General features: G+C 46.2%; 2 protein-coding genes and 1 non-coding gene across 9 annotated transcripts in view; 2 read left to right on the forward strand and 1 right to left on the reverse strand.

Annotated features, from left to right (window-relative positions):
• The first annotated feature begins 4130 nt into the window (after positions 1-4130).
• Positions 4131-14861, forward strand: TRO (trophinin). Of its 3 annotated transcripts, XM_054472042.2 has the most exons (13): positions 4131-4276; positions 5597-5685; positions 5984-7174; positions 7860-7964; positions 8079-8142; positions 8398-8477; positions 9001-9092; positions 9819-9898; positions 9992-10034; positions 10452-10514; positions 11076-11190; positions 12033-12140; positions 14634-14861. In XM_054472042.2, exons 2-13 carry the CDS (start codon positions 5641-5643, stop codon positions 14652-14654), a joined length of 2007 nt encoding a protein of 668 aa, XP_054328017.1. In that variant the 5' UTR covers positions 4131-4276; positions 5597-5640; the 3' UTR covers positions 14655-14861. The 3 variants fall into 3 exon arrangements, with proteins under 3 accessions (XP_054328017.1, XP_054328014.1, XP_054328016.1); XM_054472039.2 differs by lacking the exon at positions 14634-14861 and having other exon boundaries at positions 12033-14457; XM_054472041.2 differs by lacking the exon at positions 14634-14861 and having other exon boundaries at positions 4210-4276; positions 6030-7174; positions 12033-14457.
• On the forward strand, positions 10714-10842 carry LOC129025569 (small nucleolar RNA SNORA11). Its single transcript, XR_008497314.1, has one exon. It is a non-coding gene; the product is annotated as a small nucleolar RNA SNORA11 (small nucleolar RNA).
• Positions 14862-16087: 1226 nt separating the features above from the next.
• Positions 16088-22760, reverse strand: part of PFKFB1 (6-phosphofructo-2-kinase/fructose-2,6-biphosphatase 1) — a 56265-nt gene continuing 49592 nt past the window's right edge. For 2 of the 5 annotated variants that reach the window (XM_054472045.2, XM_054472043.2), the window contains exons 11-15: positions 20996-21125; positions 18365-18427; positions 17261-17325; positions 17073-17145; positions 16088-16902 (exon numbers count right to left, since the gene is read on the reverse strand). In XM_054472045.2, coding sequence (XP_054328020.1) covers positions 16877-16902; positions 17073-17145; positions 17261-17325; positions 18365-18427; positions 20996-21125 — 357 coding nt within the window. In that variant the 3' untranslated portion in view covers positions 16088-16876. Of the gene's footprint in view, positions 16903-17072; positions 17146-17260; positions 17326-18364; positions 18428-19578; positions 19769-20995; positions 21126-22760 lie in introns of those variants that run through there. The other 3 variants (XM_054472046.2, XM_054472044.2, XM_054472047.2) reach the window with 2 other exon arrangements.

Raw genomic sequence — 22760 nt, forward strand, 5'->3', positions numbered from 1 at the left:
ATAATATAATATATAATATATATAATATAATATATAATATAATATATATAATATAATATATATATAATATAATATATAATATATATTATATAATTATAATATATATATATTATAATATATTATAATTATATATAATATATATATTATACATATCTATATATAATATATATATTATATATAATATATATATTATATATATTATATATACACATTATATATTAATATAATATATAATGTACGTTATATTATATTCTTATAATATACATTATATTATTATAATATATAATAATATAATATAATATATAAATTATATATATTTATATATTAGTGTATATATGAACTTTATATATTTAGTGTATATAATGAACTTTAAGATCTTCTTTTATGGTTATTATATATATATAATCACAGTTTATCTACTTGTTGATTGATTGATGAGCATTTGGGCTGGTTCCATATTTTTGCAATTGTGAATTGTACAGCTATAAACATGCATGCACAAGTGTCTTTTTCATATAATGACTTCTTTTCCTCTGGGTGGATACCCAGTAGTGGGATTGCTGGATCAAATGGTAGATCTACCTTTAGTTCTTTAAGGAATCTCCACACTGTTTTCCATAGTGGTTGTACTAGTTTACATTCCCACCAATAGTGTAAAAGTGTTCCCTTTTCACCACATCCATGCCAACATCTATTTTTTTTAATTTTTTTTGATTATGGCCATTCTAGCAGTAGTAAGTTGGTATTGCATGTGGTTTTGATTTGGATTTCCCTGGTAATTAGTGATGTTGAGCATTTCTTCATATGTTTGTTGGCCATCTGTATATCTTCTTTTGAGAATTGTCTATTCATGTCTGCTTTTTGATGGGACTGTTTTTTCTTGCTGATTGGTTTCAGTTCCTTGTAGATTCTGGATATTAGTTATTTGTCAGATATATAGAAATATATATTAGTATATATATACTATATACTAATATATATATTAGTATACATATACTATATACTAATATATATATTAGTATACATATTAGTATATATATCTATATATCTGATATAAGTTATTTGTCGGATATATAGATATATATTATATGTTATATTATATAGTATATAACATATATAACATATAACATATATCATGATATACTATATAATATATAATATTAAGTAATATATACTATATATTATATATAATCACAGTTTATCTACTTGTTGATTGATGGGCATTTATACAATATACACACACACATATTCTACCCAGCTATAAAATGGTATGAATGCTACCCAGCTATAAAAAGGTATGAAATAATCACATTCTCAGCAACCTGGATGGAATTGGTGACCATTATTCTAAGTGAAGTTAACTCAGGAATGGAAAGCCAAACATCACCGTATGTTCTCACTTAAGTGGATGTTAAGCTGTGAGGACGCAAAGGCCTAAGAATAATACAATGGACTTTGGGAACTTGGGGGAAAGGGTGGGAGGAGTTGAGGGATAAAAGACTATACATTGGGTACAGTGTACACTGCTCGGTGATGCATGCACCGTAATCTCAGACATCACCACTAAGGAACTTATTCATGTAACCAAACACGACTTCTTCCCTGAAAACCTATTGAATTTAAAATTAAAAAAAAGAAATACAACTGATTTTTGTATGTTGAATTTGTTTCTTAGTTATTTTTTGTGGATTCTTTATCTACATTTAAAGTTATGTGGTCTGTTAACAGGGACAATTAAACTTCTTTTTTTTCCAATTTGGATTACATTTCTTTCTCTTGCTGAGGATGTCAGTACTATGTTGAATATAAGTGGCGAGAGCAGGCATACTTGCTTTATTCCTGACCTTAGAGAAAAGGCTTTCCACTTTTCACCATTGAGTAGGATGTTAGCTATAGGTTTGTTGTATATGAGCTTTATTGTATTGAGGTATGTTTCCTTTTATACCTAATTTACTGAGAGCTTTTTTTTTAAATCAAGAATTATTGTTGAATTTTATCAATGCCATTTCTGCATCTACTGAGACGATCATGCCGTTTCTGTCCTTTATTCTCTTAAGGTATTGTATCACATTTAGTGATTTGCATGTGTTGAACCATCCTTGCATCCTTGGGATAAATCACACTTGATCATAATGAATGATCTTTTTAATATGGTGTTGAATTTGGTTTGCTAGTATTTTGCTGAGGATTTTTGCATCTATGTTCCTCAGGGATACTGGTCTGTAATTTTCTTTTCTTCTAGTGTCTTTGTCTGGTTTTGGTATCAGGGTAATTCTGGTTCTGTAAAATGACTTTGGAAGTGTTTCCTTCTCTTCAATGTATTGGTAGAATTTGAAAAGGATTGATATTCATTCCTCTTTAAATGTTTGGTAAAATTCAGCAGTGGATCCACCAGGTCTGGGGCTTTTCTTTGATGAGAGACTTTTATCACTGATTTAGTCTCCTTTCTCATTACATATCTGTTTAGATTTTCTGTTTCTTCATGCTTCAGTCTTGGTAGGTTTTATGTGTTTAGGAATGTACCCATTTCTTCTAGGTTATCCAATTTCCTGGCATATAATTGTTCTTAGTATTCTCTTAAAATCTTTTGCTTTTCTGTGGTATTAATTGTAATGTCTCCTCTTTCATTTCTGATTTTGAGTCTTCTCTTGTTTTTTCTTAGTTGATCTAGCTAAGGGCTTGTCAATGTTATTTATCTTTTCATAAAACCAACTCTTGGTTTCACTGATTTTTTTCCTATTGTTTCTCTAATCTCTATTTCATTTACTTCTGCTCTGATCTTTATTATTTCCTTTTTTCTACTAATTTTGAACTTATTTGTTCTTCTTTTTCCAGTTCCTTGAGGTGTGATGTTAGATTGTTTGGGATCTTTTTTCTTTTTGATGTATGTATTTATTGCTATAAACTTCCTTCTCGGAAGTGCTTTTGCTGCATTCCATAAGTTTTAGTATGTTGTGTATACATTTTCACTTGTCTCAAGATATTTTAAATTTTCCCTTTAATTTCTTCCTTGACATATTGGTTATTCTGGAGTATGTTTTTTGATTTCCATATACTTATGAATGTTCCACAATTCTTATCATTAATGATTTCTAGTTCCATACCACTGTGCGTATATTACTTGATGTGATTTCAATATTCTTAAATTTGTTAAGAATTGTTTTTGGCCTAACTTATGATCTATCCTGGAGAATTTTCTATGTGTGCTTGAGAATAATGTATATTCTATTGGATAAAATATTCTGTAGGTCCTTTTTGTCTGAAGTGTAGTTCTAGTTCAACGTTTCCCTATCGATTTTCTGTCTGGATGATCTGTGAATTGTTGAAAATGGGGTCTTGAAGTCTCCTACCATTATTGTATTGCAGTCTACTTCTCCCTTCAGATCTATTAATATTTGTTTTATATATTTAGGTGCTTCTATGTTGGGTGCATATATTAAATATATTTATAATTATTAGATATTCATGATGAATTTATCTCATTATCATTATATAATGACCTTTAAGATCTTTTATGGTTTTTGACTTGAAGTCTATTTTATTTGACATATGTATAGTTATACTTGCTCTCTTTTGAATGATTGAATGAATAAATAAATGCCACGAATTGTTTTCTGCATGGGGGAACAGTGCACCATGTCACAAGAGACAGTCTAAGTACAAGTCGATATTTTTAAAACATCAATATAGTCATTGTGGGATCAATAAAAACTTTTCATAGATTTTTATACATTACTGTTTTTATTCTGAATTGCATAAGATGGACGGGCACCCTATCTTTTAGTGTTTAGAACCTCTAAATGTTTTAATGTGGTAATACTTGAAAGACAGAAATGAATATGACCTAGTCCCCTGCTCCAGAGCAGCTCTAGGGAAGAGAGACATAGACATAAGGTATAACAACACTATGTAAATAGTGTTGGGATAGAGGGTCTGTAGGAAGGGTTGGTGTGGGAGTTCAGAGAAGCACATTCCTCCTAGGGGAAACAGGAGAATCAAATAGGAACAGAGATACACAGTGGGGAATAGAGAAGTCAAATGGAGAATAAGAGGGAGTGATAACTGAATAGGGGTAGTAAGCAGAAAAAGGGAGCTACACTAAGGAGAATGGAAAGTTCAAAGTAGGTATGGAGGGGAGGAGACTGACAGGCAGGAACGGAGACCCCCCTCTGGAGGCGGAAAGAGGCAGGACCACTTCCGGCCAGGGAGGGGGATAGGCTCAGACACAAGGAGAGGCTTGGAGAGAGCAGACGCCTTCTGGATTCAAGAAGACGAGGTGAGCTGAGGTGCCTGGCTTTAGTGAAGACCCTGTGGGGGCTTCCTGGCTGCGGCTCCGACGTGCCTGACTCCACACGCCCCTAAGGTTTGAAGAAAACCTGCTGGAGGTTTGGGACCTAACCGCATCAAAGTCGCCTTTAGCGGTGCCTGGACCCAGTTCGCACGGGAGAAAGTAGGAGGCAGAATCCCCTTTGGGCCACAGAAAGGAACGATCTGGACTCGGTTCGGGCTGTAGAAGGGAGGGATGCAGACCTAGTTGGGACCGCAGAAAGGAAGGATCGAGAAATCCTTCAGAAGGTAGCAAGAGGGGAGGAGGATACACACAGTTCGGGAGGGAGATAGGAGACGGCAGGACTCCGTTTAGACTGAAGAAAGGGGGCAGGACCCTGTTTGGGCCACAGAATGGAGGGATCAGGACCCAGAGAAAGGAGTGGGCAGCATCCCTTTTGAGCAACGGAAAGGACCAGACTCAGACAGGAGAAAGGAGGGGATATGACCCGGTTGGTTCCGGTTTGAAAGGGAAGAGACGGGACCTGGTAGGGTTTGAGAACAGGAATACACAGAAGGTTCATACAGTTGGATTTGGGGGTGAGGTATTCATGTTGCAGAAAGGGCGGAGCTGCACACTTGCAGACGTGGAAAGAGGGGGGAGTGGTGTTGGTTGGGGAAGGGGTGGTGCAGAGACGTACCGCAGAGCGGAGGGAGGGGGCTTATTAAAGGAAGGGAAGGTGAAGAGAAATGCTGCAGAGCGGAGGCGGGGGTGTATTGGGAAGGGGCGGTGCGTGGCAGTACTGCAGAGGAGAGATGGGCGGTGTTGGGGTAGGGGCGGTGCGGAGTGGTACTCCAGAGCGGAGGGAGGGGGCTAGTGTTGGGGGAAGGGTTGGATCGAGATGTGATGCAGTTAGAAAGAGTAGGTTGGGGTGGCGCCAAGATGTTCTGTTGCTCTGAGAGCAGGGGGCAGATGTGGGATTGAGCTGATTATAAACTGACCGGTTTACCAAGGCGCATGCGCGCGGAGGGCCTTGAAGAACCGGTTCTTTTGGGATAGAGGTGGGCCTAAGATGGGTGGGGGCGCCTCTAGTCGGTGCGCATGCGCACTATCGAGTTGCGGAGGGGGCGTGCAAAGGGGCGGGGTCGTAGAACTGACCCTCTTGGAGGCAAAAGGAGCTGGGCCTTGGAAACCGGATGGCCTGGGTTTTTTAGGTATGAAAACCCAGGAGTTGAAGGGATTAGGGCCCAAGGTTACATGAGACTCCCCTAAGTCAGGATAGGTGAGATGTCTGATGAATCTCCCCCTCCCTCTCATTCTCTATCTCAGGCCCATTCCCCTCAGGCTCACCTGTTACTCGGCCTCCCAGAAAGATGGATAGGAGAAATGACTACGGATATAGGGTGCCTCTATTTCAGGTGAGGCCTCTCTGCATTCTCTCTAGGCCATCTGCCCCGTCCTGAGTTCACTTACTGCTCTTCAGACCCCTTCCACCGTGTAGTTTCATGATTCCCTGCCTAACTCGTCTCAGTCCTCCCTTACATGGTGAAGGTGAGGAGAGGAAAACCTGCCTGACTCTATTCCTTCCTTGCTCCCTACCCCTTCCCCTACCCCATTTTAATTAACCACTGCTCAGAGGAAGGGAAGGCCTTTGTGGAAAGGGATGGGCTTTAGGGAGGCCAGATGGCCCAGAGGATGGTAATCCTAAGTGTGTAGGGCCCTCTGCCTCCCCCGGGGAGCCTGGGGCTTCCCTTCCCTCCAGATATACAGACTGAGACCACAGAAGAAGACAGTGTCTTGCTGATGCATACCCTGTTGGCGGCAACCAAGGACTCCCTGGCCATGGACCCACCAGTTGTCAACCGGCCTAAGAAAAGCAAGACCAAGAAGGCCCCTATAAAGACTATTACTAAGGCTGCACCTGCTGCCCCTCCAGTCCCAACTGCCAATGAGATTGCCACCAACAAGCCCAAAATAACTTGGCAGGCTTTAAACCTATCAGTCATTACCCAGATCAGCCAGGCTTTACCTACCACTGAGTTAACCAATACTCAGGGTTCTTCAGTCACTGCTCAGCCTAAGAAAGCCAACAAGATGAAGAGAGTTACTGCCAAGGCAGCCCAAGGCTCCCAATCCCCAACTGGCCGTGAGGGTGGCACTACACAGCTCAAGTCACCCTTGCAGGTCCTAAAGCTACCAGTCATCTCACAGAATATTCACGCTCCAATTGCCAATGAGTCAGCCAGTTCCCAGGCCTTGATAACCTCTATCAAGCCTAAGAAAGCTTCCAAGGCTAAGAAGCCTGCGAATAAGGCCATAGCTAGTGCCACCGAGGTCTCACTGGCTCCAACTGCCACCCATACAGCTACCACCCAATGCCAAATTACCAATGAGACAGCCAGTATCCACACCAGAGCAGCCTCCATCCGAACCAAGAAAGCCTCCAAAGCCAGGAAGACAATTGCTAAGGTCATAAATACTGACACTGAGCATATAGAGGCTCCACATGTCACTGAGGCAGCTACCAGGCAGATTGAGGCCTCAGTAGTAGCCATTAGGCCCAAAAAATCCAAGGGCAAGAAGGCTGCCAGTAGGGGCCCAAATTCTGTCTCTGAGATCTCTGAGGCTCCACTTGCCACTCAGATGGTCACAAACCAAGCCCTGGCAGCCACCCTGCGGGTCAAGAGAGGGTCTAGGGCTCAGAAGGCTGCCACTAAGTCTCGGGCAACTGAAAGCCAGACTCCAAATGCTGACCAAAGGGCCCAGGCCAAGATGGCCTCTGCTGAGACCAACGTAAGTGCCCTTGAGACTCAGGTTGCTGCTGCTGTCCAGGCCCTGGCAGATGACTATCTGGCTCAGTTGAGCCTGGAGCCCACAACCAGGACCCGGGGCAAGAGAAACCGAAAGGTGAGATCTCTGACATTGCCATCCTTAACTTTGTGCTTTTTTTCCATTTCTACCCTTCTAGTTTGTTCATTTCTTCTATAAAAGTTTTACTTTGAGCTAGTTCCTGTGTTCAGATAGGCTGTGGAAGATGCTGAGAAGAAGGTGATATAGTTTCTGCCCCCTAGCAGTTCACAGATTGGTGAGGAAATAAGACATCCATACACTCAGCTACAACCTGTATGTAATACTACTTGTATTTAAATAGTAGTTACCACGTGCCAGGCTTTGTGTTGGGTACATTTACACAGGGTATGTCTGAATGTCTTGAAAGTAACTCTTACCAACAAGGATCATAGGTCCCAGTTTTACACTTAAGAAAACTGAGTCCCAGAGAAATGAAGTGACTTGTCCAAGAGGTACCAGCCAGCATAACTGGTGGTAGCCAAAGGAAGAGAAAGACCCTTAGGCTCTTATCTTGAGTTGTTCCTGGCCTGGCAGAGGAATGAAACTCCTTCCTGGAAGACAGTGAAAGATAAGCTCAGGACTCAGGGTGGCCAATGGCAAGGTCAGGATCAGGCTCCACTACAGCAAGGCTGAGGGAGGGGGTTAGAGGGACTTTCTGTCTAGAGCAGGCAGGCGAGGTGAGGAGACAGAACCATCTCTTTCACCTGGTGACTCTGGACCTTCCTTCTTTCTGATGATGAAGTCCAAGCATCTGAATGGGGATGAGAGAAGTGGCAGTAATTACAGGCGGATCCCATGGGGCCGGAGGCCTGCGCCACCGCGAGATGTGGCCATTTTACAAGAAAGGGTAAGAATCCAATGCTGTCCAGTCTTTTCTCTTCTTCACCTGCCCTCTTCTCTGCCACCTTCCAAGTTTTCTGCAAGCATGTTAAGATCGTTCCATCTATTCCTGTCCTCCCAGGCTAATAAGTTGGTGAAATACCTGTTGGTTAAGGACCAGACAAAGATCCCCATCAAACGCTCAGGTAGTGTCCTACCAACCCTCCTCCTTGAGCTCTCCTCTCCAATCCCCTCTCCTCCCATAGTCTGGGAGTAACACTTTATGGCCTCTTTGTTCTGTCATATCTCCACACCTGCCCTCCTTGCACTCTGCCATGGCTGGCATCTCCCATTAACTCACTTCAGGTCTCTGATTGCACTGACCCAACAGGACTGGCAAAAGGGCTGCAGCTCTGTGGCCCCTGCTAAGCTCAGCTACTCTCACCTCTCCTTTTCTACAGACATGCTGAGGGATGTCATCCAAGAATATGATGAATATTTCCCAGAAATCATTGAACGAGCAAGCTACACTCTGGAGAAGGTGACGGGGCAGTGCTGGTGGATGGGCGCAATGGGGAAGCTTTGAATCGAGCAAAGACATACATGTCCCTTTTGGAGAGAATCAAAGAGACATGCTAATCCAGCCCCATTACGGTGTGAATGGGCAGACAGTGGCCTAGGGAGAGGTGTAGACTTGCCATGGGTCACACAGCATGTCAGTGATGAAAGCATGGCTAGGACAGAAGCCACTCAAATTAGTCTCAGCTTCTATTCATAGTTGGACACATTCTGCATGTATTTCAGATCTCACCTCTCCCTTGTATCCCCATTCTCTGTCTCCCTAGATTCCTGCTCATCACAAAGATGATGTTGATGACAATAGTACATTTGCTGCTTGTTTACTGGTTGCCAGGCACTTGGCTATGTGCTTTATGTGCATTATCTCACTGATTTCTTACACATGCAAACCCCCTAAGTACACTGGGAGTTTTAGGAAGCCCGGAAAGTTCACTGATACCTAAGCTGAATTTTGTGATCTCACAGGCTATTCTTTTACTTGGCAGATGTTTCGAGTCAATCTGAAAGAAATTGATAAGCAAAGTAGCTTGTATATTCTCATCAGCACTCGGGAATCCTCTGCAGGCATACTGGGAACGTAAGCTGGGAAAGGGCTGGAGTGGGAAGGAAGCTTCTGCTTTTATCTGTGCTGCTACCCCTTCTTTGTCCTACTTCCCCCATCCTCTTAGAGAGTCGGGAAAAACAGGGTCTCAAAAGCCCTGTCTCAGCACCTGCACATAGTTGGAGCCCTGCTCACAGTAGTGGCACCTGATTATGATTGACTGAAGGGTATAGGAGCCTAGGGTGGGACATTCCTGCTGTCAGGTTTGCTGTCTCTGTAGAAGCTTTCCAGGAAAGCAGGCCTGTCATTGCTTGCCTCTTCCTACTGGGTGCCTGGCCTGGCTTTGGCAGAGTGGTTCTTAAGGAGGGCTTCCTGGTGTGGATGGATCAGGATGCATGAAGCGCGGGAGTGTCAGTGGGGCTGAAGGTGCTGGGAGAGAAAGAAGGGACTCACGTTGACTGAGTGCTTGTGTTGTACCAGGTTGACAGCCATTCTTCCATCTTCTTGGCAACCTGAAGAAGGGAGAATATGATTTTCCCATTTTACTGAATAATAGACCAAGGCTTGCAAGGTCTAAGTGCCTTGCCCAGGGTGGTATAGAGCTGGAAGCAGAGACTGGGCAGAATTCTGTATCTGAGGAATCTGGGAGAGGTTGGCCTGGTGAGCTGGCTGGTGTGTCTCTTGCGGATGGCTGCTGAAACATAAACCTTCTTTCTGTCCTGTTGAAACATAAACCTTCTTTCTGTCCTGTTATTCCCTTAGGACCAAGGACACACCCAAGCTGGGTCTCCTCATGGTGATTCTGAGTGTCATTTTTATGAATGGCAACAAGGCCAGTGAGGGTGAGTGGCTGGGCATGCAGCTGAATGGGCGGCCATGGTCTGGATTCCATGTGTTCAATTTCTGTCCCTGTCTCCTCTTCCCTCTCCTCACAGCTGTCATCTGGGAGGTGCTGCGCAAGTTGGGGCTGCGCCCTGGGTATGACTGGGCTCTCTCAGCGCTTGCTGTCCGTGTTGTCCTTTGGCAAGAGAGGATGGTCCTAGGATTGCATCAGTCTGGTGGTCTGGTGGAGTGGGTGGGGTGCTGGACTGGGTAGAGGGCCCAGGGTTCTGACCTGGGTGGATGATGGGCAAATGGTCCTGAACTCTCTGCTGTCTCTCTCCTTTATGTCCTCTGTCTGTTCTAAGCTGAGGCGTTAGATAGACCTTCAGGGATCCCTGACAAAGAGGCATCTGGTCTTAACTGCTTGCTTCTAGTGGCCATGTGCTCACTACTTTCTTTGCTTCATTGAGACTGCCCCATGTGCTACAGAGGTCTCTTCCATGTTGGGAAATGCCTCTGCCCTCATCTGGGCAGTTCTGATCTGTGTTCATGGGTTATTTTTCCCATTGTCAGGGTGAGGCATTCACTCTTTGGGGAAGTGAGGAAGCTCATCACAGACGAGTTTGTGAAGCAGAAGTAAGTGGTGTTTGGGGCTTTGTCTGGCCCTGAAGTGTTCTGGGTATACTGATCTGGTTCAGAAAGTGCTTAGTCAGTGCCTTTCTTATACTAGCTTTAGAGGGATGGGCATCCTGTGTCCTAGAACTGATACTGTCTAAAATTCCCATGGGCAGACCTTTCCAGGACTGGGCCAGACTCAACACAGGGCCCTTGCAGTGGGGTGCGCTCAGAGCAGAGGGCCTTAAGAATGGCTCCTCTGTTTACAACACACCCAATAGGAATCTGGGCTTACTCCTCACAGGTGGCATGATACTTTGGCCTTCCTGTGACATCATGCCCTATACATGTCTCCCCTGGAGAAGCCCAAGGGACTGCTTTGCACAGGGCGAGTGGGAAATGGCTCAGTATTGGAGGCCAAGACCATAAAATGTGTTTGGTAATGAGTCTGGGGCTGGAGGGTCTTAGAAATCCTTCTCCAGGGGCTGTTTATATTTGTTTGGAGGAGGTTGCCACCTGGTGTCTAGTGCTTAGACAGCAGGCTTGCTTGGTTAGAAACAAGTTTCATTTCCTTTTTCCAAGGTACCTGGAGTACAAGAGGGTCCCTAACAGCAGACCACCTGAATATGAGTTCTTCTGGGGCTTGCGCTCCTACCATGAGACTAGCAAGATGAAAGTCCTCAAGTTTGCATGCAAGGTAAGAGGAGAGCTGCCCGAGCTTGGCATGTTAAGGCAATGGGATACCCTTGGCTGAGGCAGGCAATGCACAGGGATAGGCAGGCAATGCACAGGGATGGGCAGGTACAGAGCAGCCTGCAGCTCATATATAAATATGTGGAGCCTCCTTTATGTCCTAGGGTGCTGCTAGATATATAGTTTACATCATCTCATTCATTCTTCATACTTTGTATTAATCAGCATGGGCTGCCATAACAAAATACCATAGACTGGGTGGATTAAAAAACAAATTTATTTTCTCATAGTTCTTGAGGGCGAGAATCCTAGGTCAGGGTCCACCAGGGTCAGTTCCTGGTGAAGGCTCTCTTCCTGGCTTGCAGATGGCTGCCTTCTTGCTGTGTCCTCACATGGCTTTGTGTGTGAGAGAGAAGAGAGCAAGCTTTCTGGTGTCTCTTCTTATAAGGACACTAATCCTGTTGATCAGGACCCCACCCTTATGGCCTCATTTAACCTTAATTATCTCCATAAAGGCCCTATCTCCAAATACAATCACACTGGGTGTTAGGGATTCAACATATGAATTTGGGGGCGGGCACAACCCTTCAGTTCATAACATATTTACTCTCTATCATTTCCCATAATTATAAAGACACTTAGGCTAAGTGAGGTTAAGTAACTTGTCCAAGGTCATATAGCACGTAAGTCATCAGAGCTGAAACTGGAGTTCAGAACTGACCCATGATAGAGCCCCAATAACTAAGAATTTTAAAAAAGTATTGCTACCAGTTTAATACAAAGCCCATAGGTTAATACGTGATTACTAGGGTTGTTTTCTTATTATGATTATCATCCCCATTTCAGGTGCAGAAGAAAGACCCCAAGGACTGGGCTGTGCAGTACCGCGAGGCAGTGGAGATGGAAGTCCAAGCTGCAGCTGTGGCTGTGGCTGAGGCTGAAGCCAGGGCTGAGGCAAGAGCCCAAATGGGGATTGGAGAGGAAGCTGTGGCTGGGCCCTGGAATTGGGATGACATGGATATCGACTGCCTGACAAGGGAAGAGTTAGGCGATGATGCTCAGGCCTGGAGCAGATTTTCATTTGAAATTGAGGCCAGAGCCCAAGAAAATGCAGATGCCAGCACCAACGTCAACTTCAGCAGAGGAGCTAGTACCAGGGCTGGCTTCAGCGATGGTGCTAGTATTAGCTTCAATGGTGCACCCAGCTCCAGTGGTGGCTTCAGTGGTGGACCTGGCATTACCTTTGGTGTTGCACCCAGCACCAGTGCCAGCTTCAGCAATACAGCCAGCATTAGCTTTGGTGGCACACTGAGCACTAGCTCCAGCTTCAGCAGTGCAGCCAGCATCAGCTTTGGTGGTGCACCCAGCACCAGCACTAGTTTCAGCAGTGAAGCCAGCATTAGCTTTGGTGGCATGCCTTGTACCAGTGCCAGCTTTAGTGGTGGAGTCAGCTCTAGTTTTAGTGGTCCACTCAGCACCAGTGCCACTTTCAGTGGTGGCGCCAGCTCTGGCTTTGGAGGCACACTCAACACCACGGCTGGCTTTAGTGGTGTACTCAGCACTAGCACCAGCTTTGGCAGTGCACCCACAACGAGCACAGTCTTCAGTAGTGCGCTTAGCACCAGCACTGGCTTTGGAGGCATACTCAGCACCAGTGTCTGTTTCGGTGGCTCTCCCAGCTCCAGTGGTAGCTTTGGTGGTACACTCAGTACCAGTATCTGCTTTGGTGGCTCTCCCTGCACCAGCACTGGCTTTGGAGGCACACTCAGCACCAGTGTCTCCTTTGGTGGCTCTTCCAGCACCAGTGCCAATTTTGGTGGTACACTAAGTACCAGCATCTGCTTTGATGGCTCTCCCAGCACTGGTGCTGGCTTTGGTGGTGCTCTCAACACCAGTGCCAGCTTTGGCAGTGCGCTCAACACCAATACTGGTTTTGGTGGTGCTATGAGCACCAGTGCTGACTTTGGCGGTACATTAAGCACCAGTGTCTGCTTTGGTGGCTCTCCTGGCACCAGTGTCAGCTTTGGCAGTGCACTCAACACCAATGCCGGTTTTGGTGGTGCTGTCAGCACCAGCACTGACTTTGGTGGTACACTAAGCACCAGCATCTGTTTTGGTGGCTCTCCCAGCACCAGTGCTGGCTTTGGTGGTGCACTCAACACCAATGCCAGCTTTGGCTGTGCCGTCAGCACCAGTGCCAGCTTCAGTGGTGCTGTCAGCACCAGTGCCGGCTTCAGTGGTGCACCAAGCACCAACCCTGGCTTTGGCGGTGCATTTAGCACCAGTGCTGGCTTCGGTGGGGCACTTAGTACCGCTACTGACTTCGGTGGTACTCCCAGCAACAGCATTGGCTTTGGTGCTGCTCCCAGCACCAGTGTCAGCTTTGGTGGTGCTCATGGCACCAGCCTCTGTTTTGGTGGCGCTCCCAGCACCAGCCTCTGCTTTGGCAGTGCATCTAATACTAACCTATGCTTTGGTGGCCCTCCTAGCACCAGTGCCTGCTTTAGTGGTGCTACCAGCCCTAGTTTTTGTGATGGACCCAGCACCAGTACCGGTTTCAGCTTTGGCAATGGGTTAAGCACCAGTGCTGGACTTGGTGGTGGACTGAATACCAGTGCTGGCTTTGGTGGTGGCCTAGGCACCAGTGCTGGCTTCAGTGGTGGCCTAAGCACCAGTTCTGGCTTTGATGGTGGGCTAGGTACCAGCGCTGGCTTCGGTGGAGGACCAGGCACCAGCGCTGGCTTCAGTGGTGGACTGGGCACCAGTGCTGGCTTCAGTGGCGGACTGGGCACCAGTGCTGGCTTTGGTGGTGGACTGGTCACTAGTGATGGCTTTGGTGGTGGACTGGGCACCAATGCTAGTTTCAGCAGCACACTTGGCACCGGTGCTGGCTTTAGTGGTGGCCTCAGCACCAGCGATGGCTTTGGCAGTAGGCCTAATGCCAGCTTCGACAGAGGACTGAGTACCATCATTGGCTTTGGCAGTGGTTCCAACACCAGCACTGGCTTTACTGGCGAACCCAGCACCAGCACGGGCTTCAATAGTGGACCCAGTTCTATTGTTGGCTTCAGCGGTGGACCAAGCACTGGTGTTGGCTTCTGCAGTGGACCAAGCACCAGTGGCTTCAGCGGTGGACCGAGCACAGGAGCTGGCTTCGGCGGTGGACCAAACACTGGTGCTGGCTTTGGTGGTGGACCGAGCACCAGTGCTGGCTTTGGCAGTGGAGCCGCCAGTCTTGGTGCCTGTGGCTTCTCCTATGGCTAGTGAGGTTTCAGGTAACTGCAATATTTCCATAGCCAGGACCCACAGGGATGGGTATAAGAGCTGGGAGATGTTATAAGAAACACTAAGGCAGGAGAGCCGGGTGGAAAGGTGAGGGCAATTAAGGAATTATGAGAAGACAGTGTATTTGGTGCTAAAATATGTTCCTATTTGTTTTGTTTTCAGGTTTATTCCCCATGTTTATAGATACCGCTAATAAATTGCAGTAGTCCTTCCTGTGGAGCCAAAGTACATCCTTGGAATCTTTGTCCACACAACAGTCAAGGCAGCTATGGCCAATCAGCTGAGGGTGTCATGTGATGGAAAAATCTGTTTGCTGTTCCTGCTTTATTGTTTGCTTTCTGTGTGCTGTCATATTTTGGTATCAGAGTTACATTAAATTTGCAAAATGAATTGGAGTTTTTTCTTTTAATGTGCTTAGGTAGTTGTGGAGTGGCATCTTGGGTTTGTAGAAGAGCTGGAGATCAGCATAGCTCTTTGGAGAATGTGGGGCTCCAGCTTTTGGCTCAAAGGCAAATACAACTTCAGCAGGATAGAGGCCTGGGGAAAGCATGGCAGGCAAGAGGATAACAGCTTGAGGAAAGATATGGAGAGGGAAAGCCTGGAGCAGAAGGCAAACGGAGAGGCTTCTGGACAGTAAGTACAGATTCATTTTGAATCACTGGTGTAAGAATGGAGGGAAGGGCAGAGGTCACTAGGGGTGGACATAAGAACAAGGGAGGGTTTAATTGGGATAGGAGAGGAAAACTTGGGCATATTGTATAGACTGTGGGGCAAAAGCTAACAGGAGATTATATGGGAACAGGAGATTGATATGGAAGAGTCAGGAATTGACTGAAGTAGCCCATCCCTGAGAAGGTGGGATGGAACAGGGTACCAGAGAAGACGACCCTGACTTTGAACAGACTTAAGGGTGGCTGTGGATGCAGATAAATATAGATCTGCTTCAAGCAGGGATCAGCAACTTCTGTAGTAGACAACAACAACAAAAAAAAGGAGAGGTGGATTATACAAGGTTTAGGTCTTGCTGGGTGGTTGTGATGGAAGGACAAGGGAACAAAGGCAGCAAGTGTATGAGTCTGTCTCTTTACCACTGGGTCACTGGTACCTGGCTTATGGTAGCTGCATGGAGAGTGGCTAAAGAGATGGCCCATAGTATCCAACATAGTTAGGGACAGAACACTAAGGATAGATTGGGGGACAATAGAGCATTCAAAGAACTCTGCTCTTGATGCTGTACAGCAACAAATATTGTTCATTCAAAAAATACTATAGGGCTGGGCACAGTGGCTCATATCTGTAATCCCAGCACTTTGGGAGAGGCCAAGATGGGAGGATTGCTTGAGCCCAGGAGTTCAAGACCAGCCTGGATAACATAGTGAGACTTCGTCTCTACAGAATAATTGAAAATTAGCCTGGCATGGTGGTGTGCACCTGTGGTCCCAGCTCCTTGTGAGAGAGGCTGAGGTGGGAGGATCGCTTAAGCCCAGGAGTTTGAGGCTGCAGTAAGCTGAGATTGCACCACTGCACTTCAGCCTGGGTGACAGAGTGAGACCCTGTCTCAAAAAAAAAAAAAGAAGGAAATACTACATATATGCCTACTGTATGGAGGCACACTACTAGGGATTCAGTGGATGACAGAGAGTTGTAAGGACTGGGGTAGTGGGTGGGCAGTGGTCAGACAGTTGGATGCTTACGTTTAAGAAGTCAGACCAGGGAGATGATACCAAAATCCATGGAGTAGGTGGTTGAAGGGGAGAAGATGATCACTGGAGTTGAGGGGGTCAGGGGACTGTGAGGCCAGAGTATTGGTTGGTTCATTCACATAAACAGTGAAATCACTCAGGATGGCAGCAAGAGTTGGAGAAGAAAGGAGCACTTGGCTCAAGTGCCAGATTCTTCTCTGAGTGTAAGGATGAAAGTGTCATGCCCACAGCCACCTTGCTGGAACAAGGCCCACAGGAACTCACAGGCACCTATCTTCGCCCCCATCTTTGGAGGTGCTACTGTAGAACTTTTCCCTCCAGGAAGTCCTCACCCATTCCATGCCCTCATAGCAGCAGAGCTGGGTCAGGATTAGGATCAGTACCTTGAGAACAATTGGAAAAGCCTCGCCATGACCTCCTCCTCTCTTGTAGGCAGTAAGTCTTTATTCGTCAGAGAATAGGAATTAAGAAAGAAAGTTTCCTCCAGAGCTAGATAGCTCCTTGGTTGCGGCCAGTAAGCGAGGCTTGTTTGGGAGTTGTGGAGGACTTCTTCACTGGAAATGGGGTGCCTCAGTGAGGCCAAGGCAGAGTAGGAGAAGAGCAAGGATAGCATTTCCTAAAGGTGGAAGGTGATGAGGACACAGGCAGTTTGACTTCTTGGAAAGGGCTCAGTAGTGGGCTGGGACAGTATCCAGGGCTTCCTCAGGTTCCCGGGTGATGTCCACATTCTGAGGAGAGAGCGCAGGATTAATAGGAAGGAGACAGCAGTGCAGGGCCCCAACCTCTCCCCTGCCTCTTGTCCTCATTGCCAGGCTCCCCTCTTTCAGCCAGGCCCGGATCCTGACCCTCAGGTAGGCCTGGGGGAATCTCAGCCTGAGGCCTTTTTGGCGGGAATTACCCCAGCCTTGCATCTCCATGGTGCCTCGGGTCTGGACTGTGGTTTCCGCATTTCTGGGTGCTGGTTGCTCCATCTGTTGGTGCAAAACACCCAGGCTTGGTGGGGTTGGGGCAGCCTTTCTGTGGATAAGGTGCTTTCACCATGTGCTTTGTCCACAGCCAGCTTGGGCCATGGAGTCCCCCACCTACCTCAGGCTTCTCCCGGTGTGTGTTCACGGCCTCCACATTCAGGTAGATGGATTCCACTTTGCAGCCTTAGAAAAGAACAATCCATCTGTCCATAAGCCCCCAGGGTAGGCACAGGTCTTCCCTGAGGTATCACCTCCCCTGCCCCATTACCAGCCACACCCCCAGCTTCATACTGTGTACAGATCGTGACTCGCCTGTACGGAGGAGAATTTAGACAGCTATGTGATGTGTGGGGAAGACACCAGGCCTAAGAGGCAGCCAACAGGGCATCCTGTCACCTCTGCCCCTAAGAGTCTTAGTTCGCTGAGCTTCAGGTGCTCATTTGTAAATGGGGATGGAGATGAGAGATGAACTTTGGCTGCCCACAGCTCTTGAGGTCTGCAGGACAGCAGTCTCATCTATGTAATATTGATGTAGCTCTGCAGATCCTCCAAGCCGTGTTAGGTGGTGAAGAGGTGGAAGAGTCCTGGGGCCACTGCCTTGGGCGATCAGTGCAAGGCAAAGTTTATCTGGAGGACAATGTGGTTGTGGCAACACCAGGAGTATGGAAGTTCACCTGGGAGTTTTAGGGAACCTGAAGATGGAGGAGGGTGCATCATTGGGGCTTGGGGCTGACAGGGGGGGCCTAATGCCTGTGGAAGCCCCCTTAGCTTCATCCCTGTGGACTGCACCTTACTCCAGGCTTCAGTAGGTCATCTGCCCTGTTTGCACCACCCCAGAATAGATTTGATTCTGTCCCTCCCTTGTTCATGAACTTTTCATAGCTAATGTCCCAAGAAAGAGCCTAAACTGCCCAGGCTGGTCTTTGTGCTCTTTCTCCAATACGGCCCTAACCTACAATTTTCCTCTGGTCCCCTTTGGGGAATCCCCCTTCCACAGCTTGGTGCTCTGTGCTGGGTGCTCTGGCAGAGACACAGAAAGTCAGAGCCAGCCCCAGATTTAGAAGCCATCCTACTCTTTTCCTGTTATCCTACTACAATCAGTCCCCCCCCCACCACCCACCCAGGAAACCTCCTGCAGGATTCTTCTGGGCAAATGGTAGGCACTAGGGCCATGCTCATAGCCTCTATATGCCTGTCCTTCGATCAGGGTGGGAGTACTTACCATAAGCCACAGGAGTGAGTTTGAGCACTGTGTGCAGAGGGCACTTGAGATATGGAAGCTCATCTAGAAAGGAACAGGAAGCGGCCCTCAGAGGCAGGGTGCTGGCCAGGACACAGCCTCCCCAGGCCCCCAGGCTTGCTGGATGCTCCCCATTCCATGTCCCCTTGCCGTGGTGGGGCCTCACCAGGGGCCCACTCCCCCTACCCTGCAGGAGCAGCACTGAGAGCACCTGGGAAGGGAGGAGGAGAGCAGGGAGGCAGGAATGCCCTGGAAAATGGTGGTGGACTGGACTGCGTGTCCTGCAGGAGGGTCGGGCCGGCCACCCTGGAGACGGCCACCACATCACTCACAGGACAAACGTGACCCAGGCAGAATTCTCTCCCGCCCCAAGCCTGGGGCCTTCGGCAGACCCCACACCGCAAAGGCCCACAGTTCACGTCAGCAAGTGTTTTCTGAGACCCTGCTGTGGCAGTGGACAGCTCCCACAGCCTTCTCCCAGCCTGGCCTGCTCCCTCTGATCATCCCTGCCCCAGGCCTGGCGATAGATGAGCATTTGTGCATTCACTTGTTTCCAGTTATTGACATTATGCATAAAGTTGTTCTGAATATTCATGGCATTCTTGTCTGGGTCTATGTTTCCATTTCTCGGGCAAGCCCAAGAGGTGGGGACAGTAAGCCCATTTCATGGTCTCAGCCAACTGAGGCTCTGAGAGGGAAAATGCCCTCCTCAAGTCACACAGCCAGGAAGCAGCAGAGCAAGGCCTTGAACCTGGGACCCTGTGAGGCCAGAATGCATGCACTGGCCCCTACTGTCAACTGCCCCTGCCATCCAGGGGCTTGCAGTGTCCTGGGGGTGATAAACCCACCTGCTAGGCACTCTCTCCTGACACCCACTTTCCTGCCCACCTGCACATAATTTTCCTTCATTTTGCAGGATCACCACCCCTCATGGCTTCCCTCAACAGCAGGTTCCACCCTAGGTTTCTGAGGCCTGCCACTGCCTTCCCAGCCTCCTGAGACATTAGGTTGGCTTTTTTCCTTCCTGGGCATCCATCCTGCTGCTCCTCCTTGTTTTTGTCATCATCAGGCCCTGGGCCAAGGGTGTTTTGCCCACTACCTCATGACACCCTTAAAGATAGATTGAGGTACTACTGTACACCCTCCTTGTACAGTTGAGGAAACAGACTCAGAGAAGGGAAGTGACTTGCCTGAGATCTCTGACCCAGCTCTGCCACTGCCTCCACTAGTGACCTTGGCCCAGGCTCTTCTCTCTCTGGTCCTCAGTGTTCCCATTTCACAGGACAGGATTGGACTAGATGTACTCTGAGGGTGCCCCAGCCCTGAGGTTCTGTGGGTCTGCATTCTCAGTCACATCATCTCTCTGGGCTTTGTTCCAGCATTCACCTAAATAATGGGGTGGGTGGGTGGGGGGGTGAGAACATCTGTCCAGTGCTGCCCTGTCTGGCTCCCAGGACAGGTAGCCTGTGTGTAAAAAGCACTCCACACATATCTGAGACGGGAAGTCCTCTGGCATGTACAAGGGATCAATGTCTATCCCTCACACTCTGAGCCCCATGACCTTGTACCAGTCACTTCACCTTTCTGGGTCTCCCATTTCCTCATCTGGATAATGGGAGTTACAGCACCTGCCTCATGGTCTCAAAACATTGCCCTGAAAAGTAGAGATGGGAACAGAGAGAAATCTACCAGTGCAAGGACCCCCACCGCACATCTTATCACCTACTTCCAGCGAGGAAACTGAGGACTAGGCAGAGAAAATTCCTTATTTAATGTCAAGTTCTCAAGTGCCCTGGGTTCCAATTCTGGATGAATCCATATTACAGTGTTCTTTATTTTCAAACTAGCATCGTAGAAAAGAGCCAAGACTGTAAAATACTGTAGACATTGAATATAATTTTGCATTGTTCTGAGACACCTTAAAAATATCCTGGAAATGCTAACACTTCAGCATCCACACTGGAAATGGAATCTCATGCCTGAAAGTGATATAACAGTTTTTTTTTGCCAGGCAGCTGCCCCAGTTTGCAGTTCAGCCTATGCAGTCAGTGTGTAAATACTCTGTAAATGCAATGCCTAGATATTTTTTTAAAATAAATTATAATTTGAAAAACAATTTAAAATGAAAACATCACTATCTTGGGGAAATTACCCCTATAGCAAGGACAGAAACTTGTAATCAGGATCATGAAGCTATGAAAGGCCCTACTATCACCTGATGATAGCATGCTTCACAGAAATACTAGCTCATCTTTTCCAGATTGAGGCAGACTGTTAACGTTGGCTTTGAAAATGTTAGCTAAGAATAATACTATACTAATAATAGCAGTTAACATATAGCCCATACAATGTGTCATGAACTGTTCTAAACTTTTTACTTATGTTATTTAAAATTCATCATTATTCTCCCCATTTTACAGATGAGGACACTGAGGCCAGAGAAGTTAAAGTAATTTGTGAAAGGCAGTACAGCTAGTATGTGAAAGAGAAAGAATCTGAACCTAGGCATCCTTGTTCTAGATACTCCTAAGTACTAAGATATAGATATCTAATTGTTGGTGTCAGTGTCTCAAATACCATCAAACTTTCCCAAAACAGAGATGAGGGTAGTACCTGAACTTTTATCCAGGAAATAGGCCAGGAGGCACCGCATGACAGCCTGGTGGCAGATCACCAGTATATTCTCCTGTCGTTCTAGCTCCATTATCACTGGCTCCAGACGCTGAACCAGATCCTCATAGGACTAAACATAAGAGAGATACTTGAGTGAGAAAGGAAGATGAGGCACATTTGCCCAGAGGGGAAGAACTCTAAACTAGGAATCAAGAACATTTGGTTCTAGTGCCAGTTCAATTGTTGACCCAGCAGTATGACCTTAGGCAACTCACTTCCTTCTTAGGGTCTTAGTTTCATTATCTGCTAAATGGGGGCTATCAATATAGTGGACCAAATAAATGTATCAATACAGTGGACTAAATAACAATAACAACAATACAACTCCCCACTGCAAATTGTCTTCTTAAGTGCACTGCTGACCTTTCACAAAAATAAAGAAAATTTTATAAATATAGGGCCCCAAAATAGAGAAAAACTGAAAAAAAAAAGTGATAAGTGGATGTAGCAGCCACAGGTGCCTTGGGAGCATTTGCCAATCATAGTAACTAAGAGTTTTGAGTTTTAAAAACCATACAGAAGTAGAAGACAAGGCCTTGGGTGTGCACAAGGTGAGGAGTTAAGACTGAGACTCTCACATAAATCTGAGACCCTCAAAGGCCAAATCTTTACACTCTAAGTGCAAACTAGAAAAAGTTCCTTAACAAGCAAAAAGAAACAACAAGAAAATGTGTCTGTCTCTCCTTGGCTCTCAGGGGAAATAAGTGAAAATCCTCCTGTATTAAATTCACACATAACAATATTAACCTTAAATGTAAATGGGCTAAATGCTCCAATTAAAAGACACAGACTGGCAAATTGGATAAAGAGTCAAGACCCATCAGTGTGCTGTATTCAGGAAACCCATCTCACATGCAGTGACACACATAGGCTCAAAATAAAGGGATGGAGGAAGATCTACCAAGCAAATGGAAAACAAAAAAAGGCAGGGGTTGCAATGCCTAGTCTCTGATAAAACAGACTTTAAACCAACAAAGATCAAAAGAGACAAAGAAGGCCATTACATAATGGTAAAGGGATCAATTCAACAAGAAGAGCTAACTATCCTAAATATATATGCACCCAATACAGGAGCACCCAGATTCAGATTCATAAAGCAAGTCCTTAGAGACCTACAAAGAGACTTAGACTCCCACACAATAATAATGGGAGACTTTAACACCCCACTGTCAACATTAGACAGATCAACGAGACAGAAAGTTAACAAGGATATCCAGAAATTGAACTAAGCTCTGCACCAAGTGGACCTAATAGACATTTACAGAACTCTCCACCCCAAATCAACAGAATATACATTTTTCTCAGCTCCACACCGCACTTATTCCAAAACTGACCACATAGTTGGAAGTAAAGCACTCCTCAGCAAATGTAAAAGAACAGAAATTATAACAAACTGTCTCTCAGACCACAGTGCAATCAAACTAGAAGAACTCAGGATTAAGAAACTCACTCAAAACCGCTCAACTACATGGAAACTGAACAACCTGCTCCTGAATGACTACTGGGTACATAACGAAATGAAGGCAGAAATAAAGATGTTCTTTGAAACCAACGAGAACAAAGATATAACATACCAGAATCTCTGGGACACACTTAAAGCAGTGTGCAGAGGGAAATTTATAGCACTAAATGCCCCCAAGAGAAAGCAGGAAAGATCTAAAATTGACACCTAACATCACAATTAAAAAAACTAGAGAAGCAAGAA

The sequence above is a fragment of the Pongo pygmaeus genome, chromosome X (assembly GCF_028885625.2).
Source record: "Pongo pygmaeus isolate AG05252 chromosome X, NHGRI_mPonPyg2-v2.0_pri, whole genome shotgun sequence".
Classification (NCBI taxonomy): Eukaryota; Metazoa; Chordata; class Mammalia; order Primates; family Hominidae; genus Pongo; species Pongo pygmaeus.

What these genes read in the sequence shown, in the direction of transcription:
- TRO (XM_054472039.2), top strand. Translation starts at nt 5,641, where the DNA reads ATGGATAGGAGAAATGACTACGGATATAGGGTGCCTCTATTTCAG. An exon ending in CAAGCTACACTCTGGAGAAG is followed by an intron (nt 8,478 to 9,000) that starts GTGACGGGGCAG and finishes TTTACTTGGCAG; the next exon opens with ATGTTTCGAGTCAATCTGAA. An exon ending in TGGCAACAAGGCCAGTGAGG is followed by an intron (nt 9,899 to 9,991) that starts GTGAGTGGCTGG and finishes CTCTCCTCACAG; the next exon opens with CTGTCATCTGGGAGGTGCTG.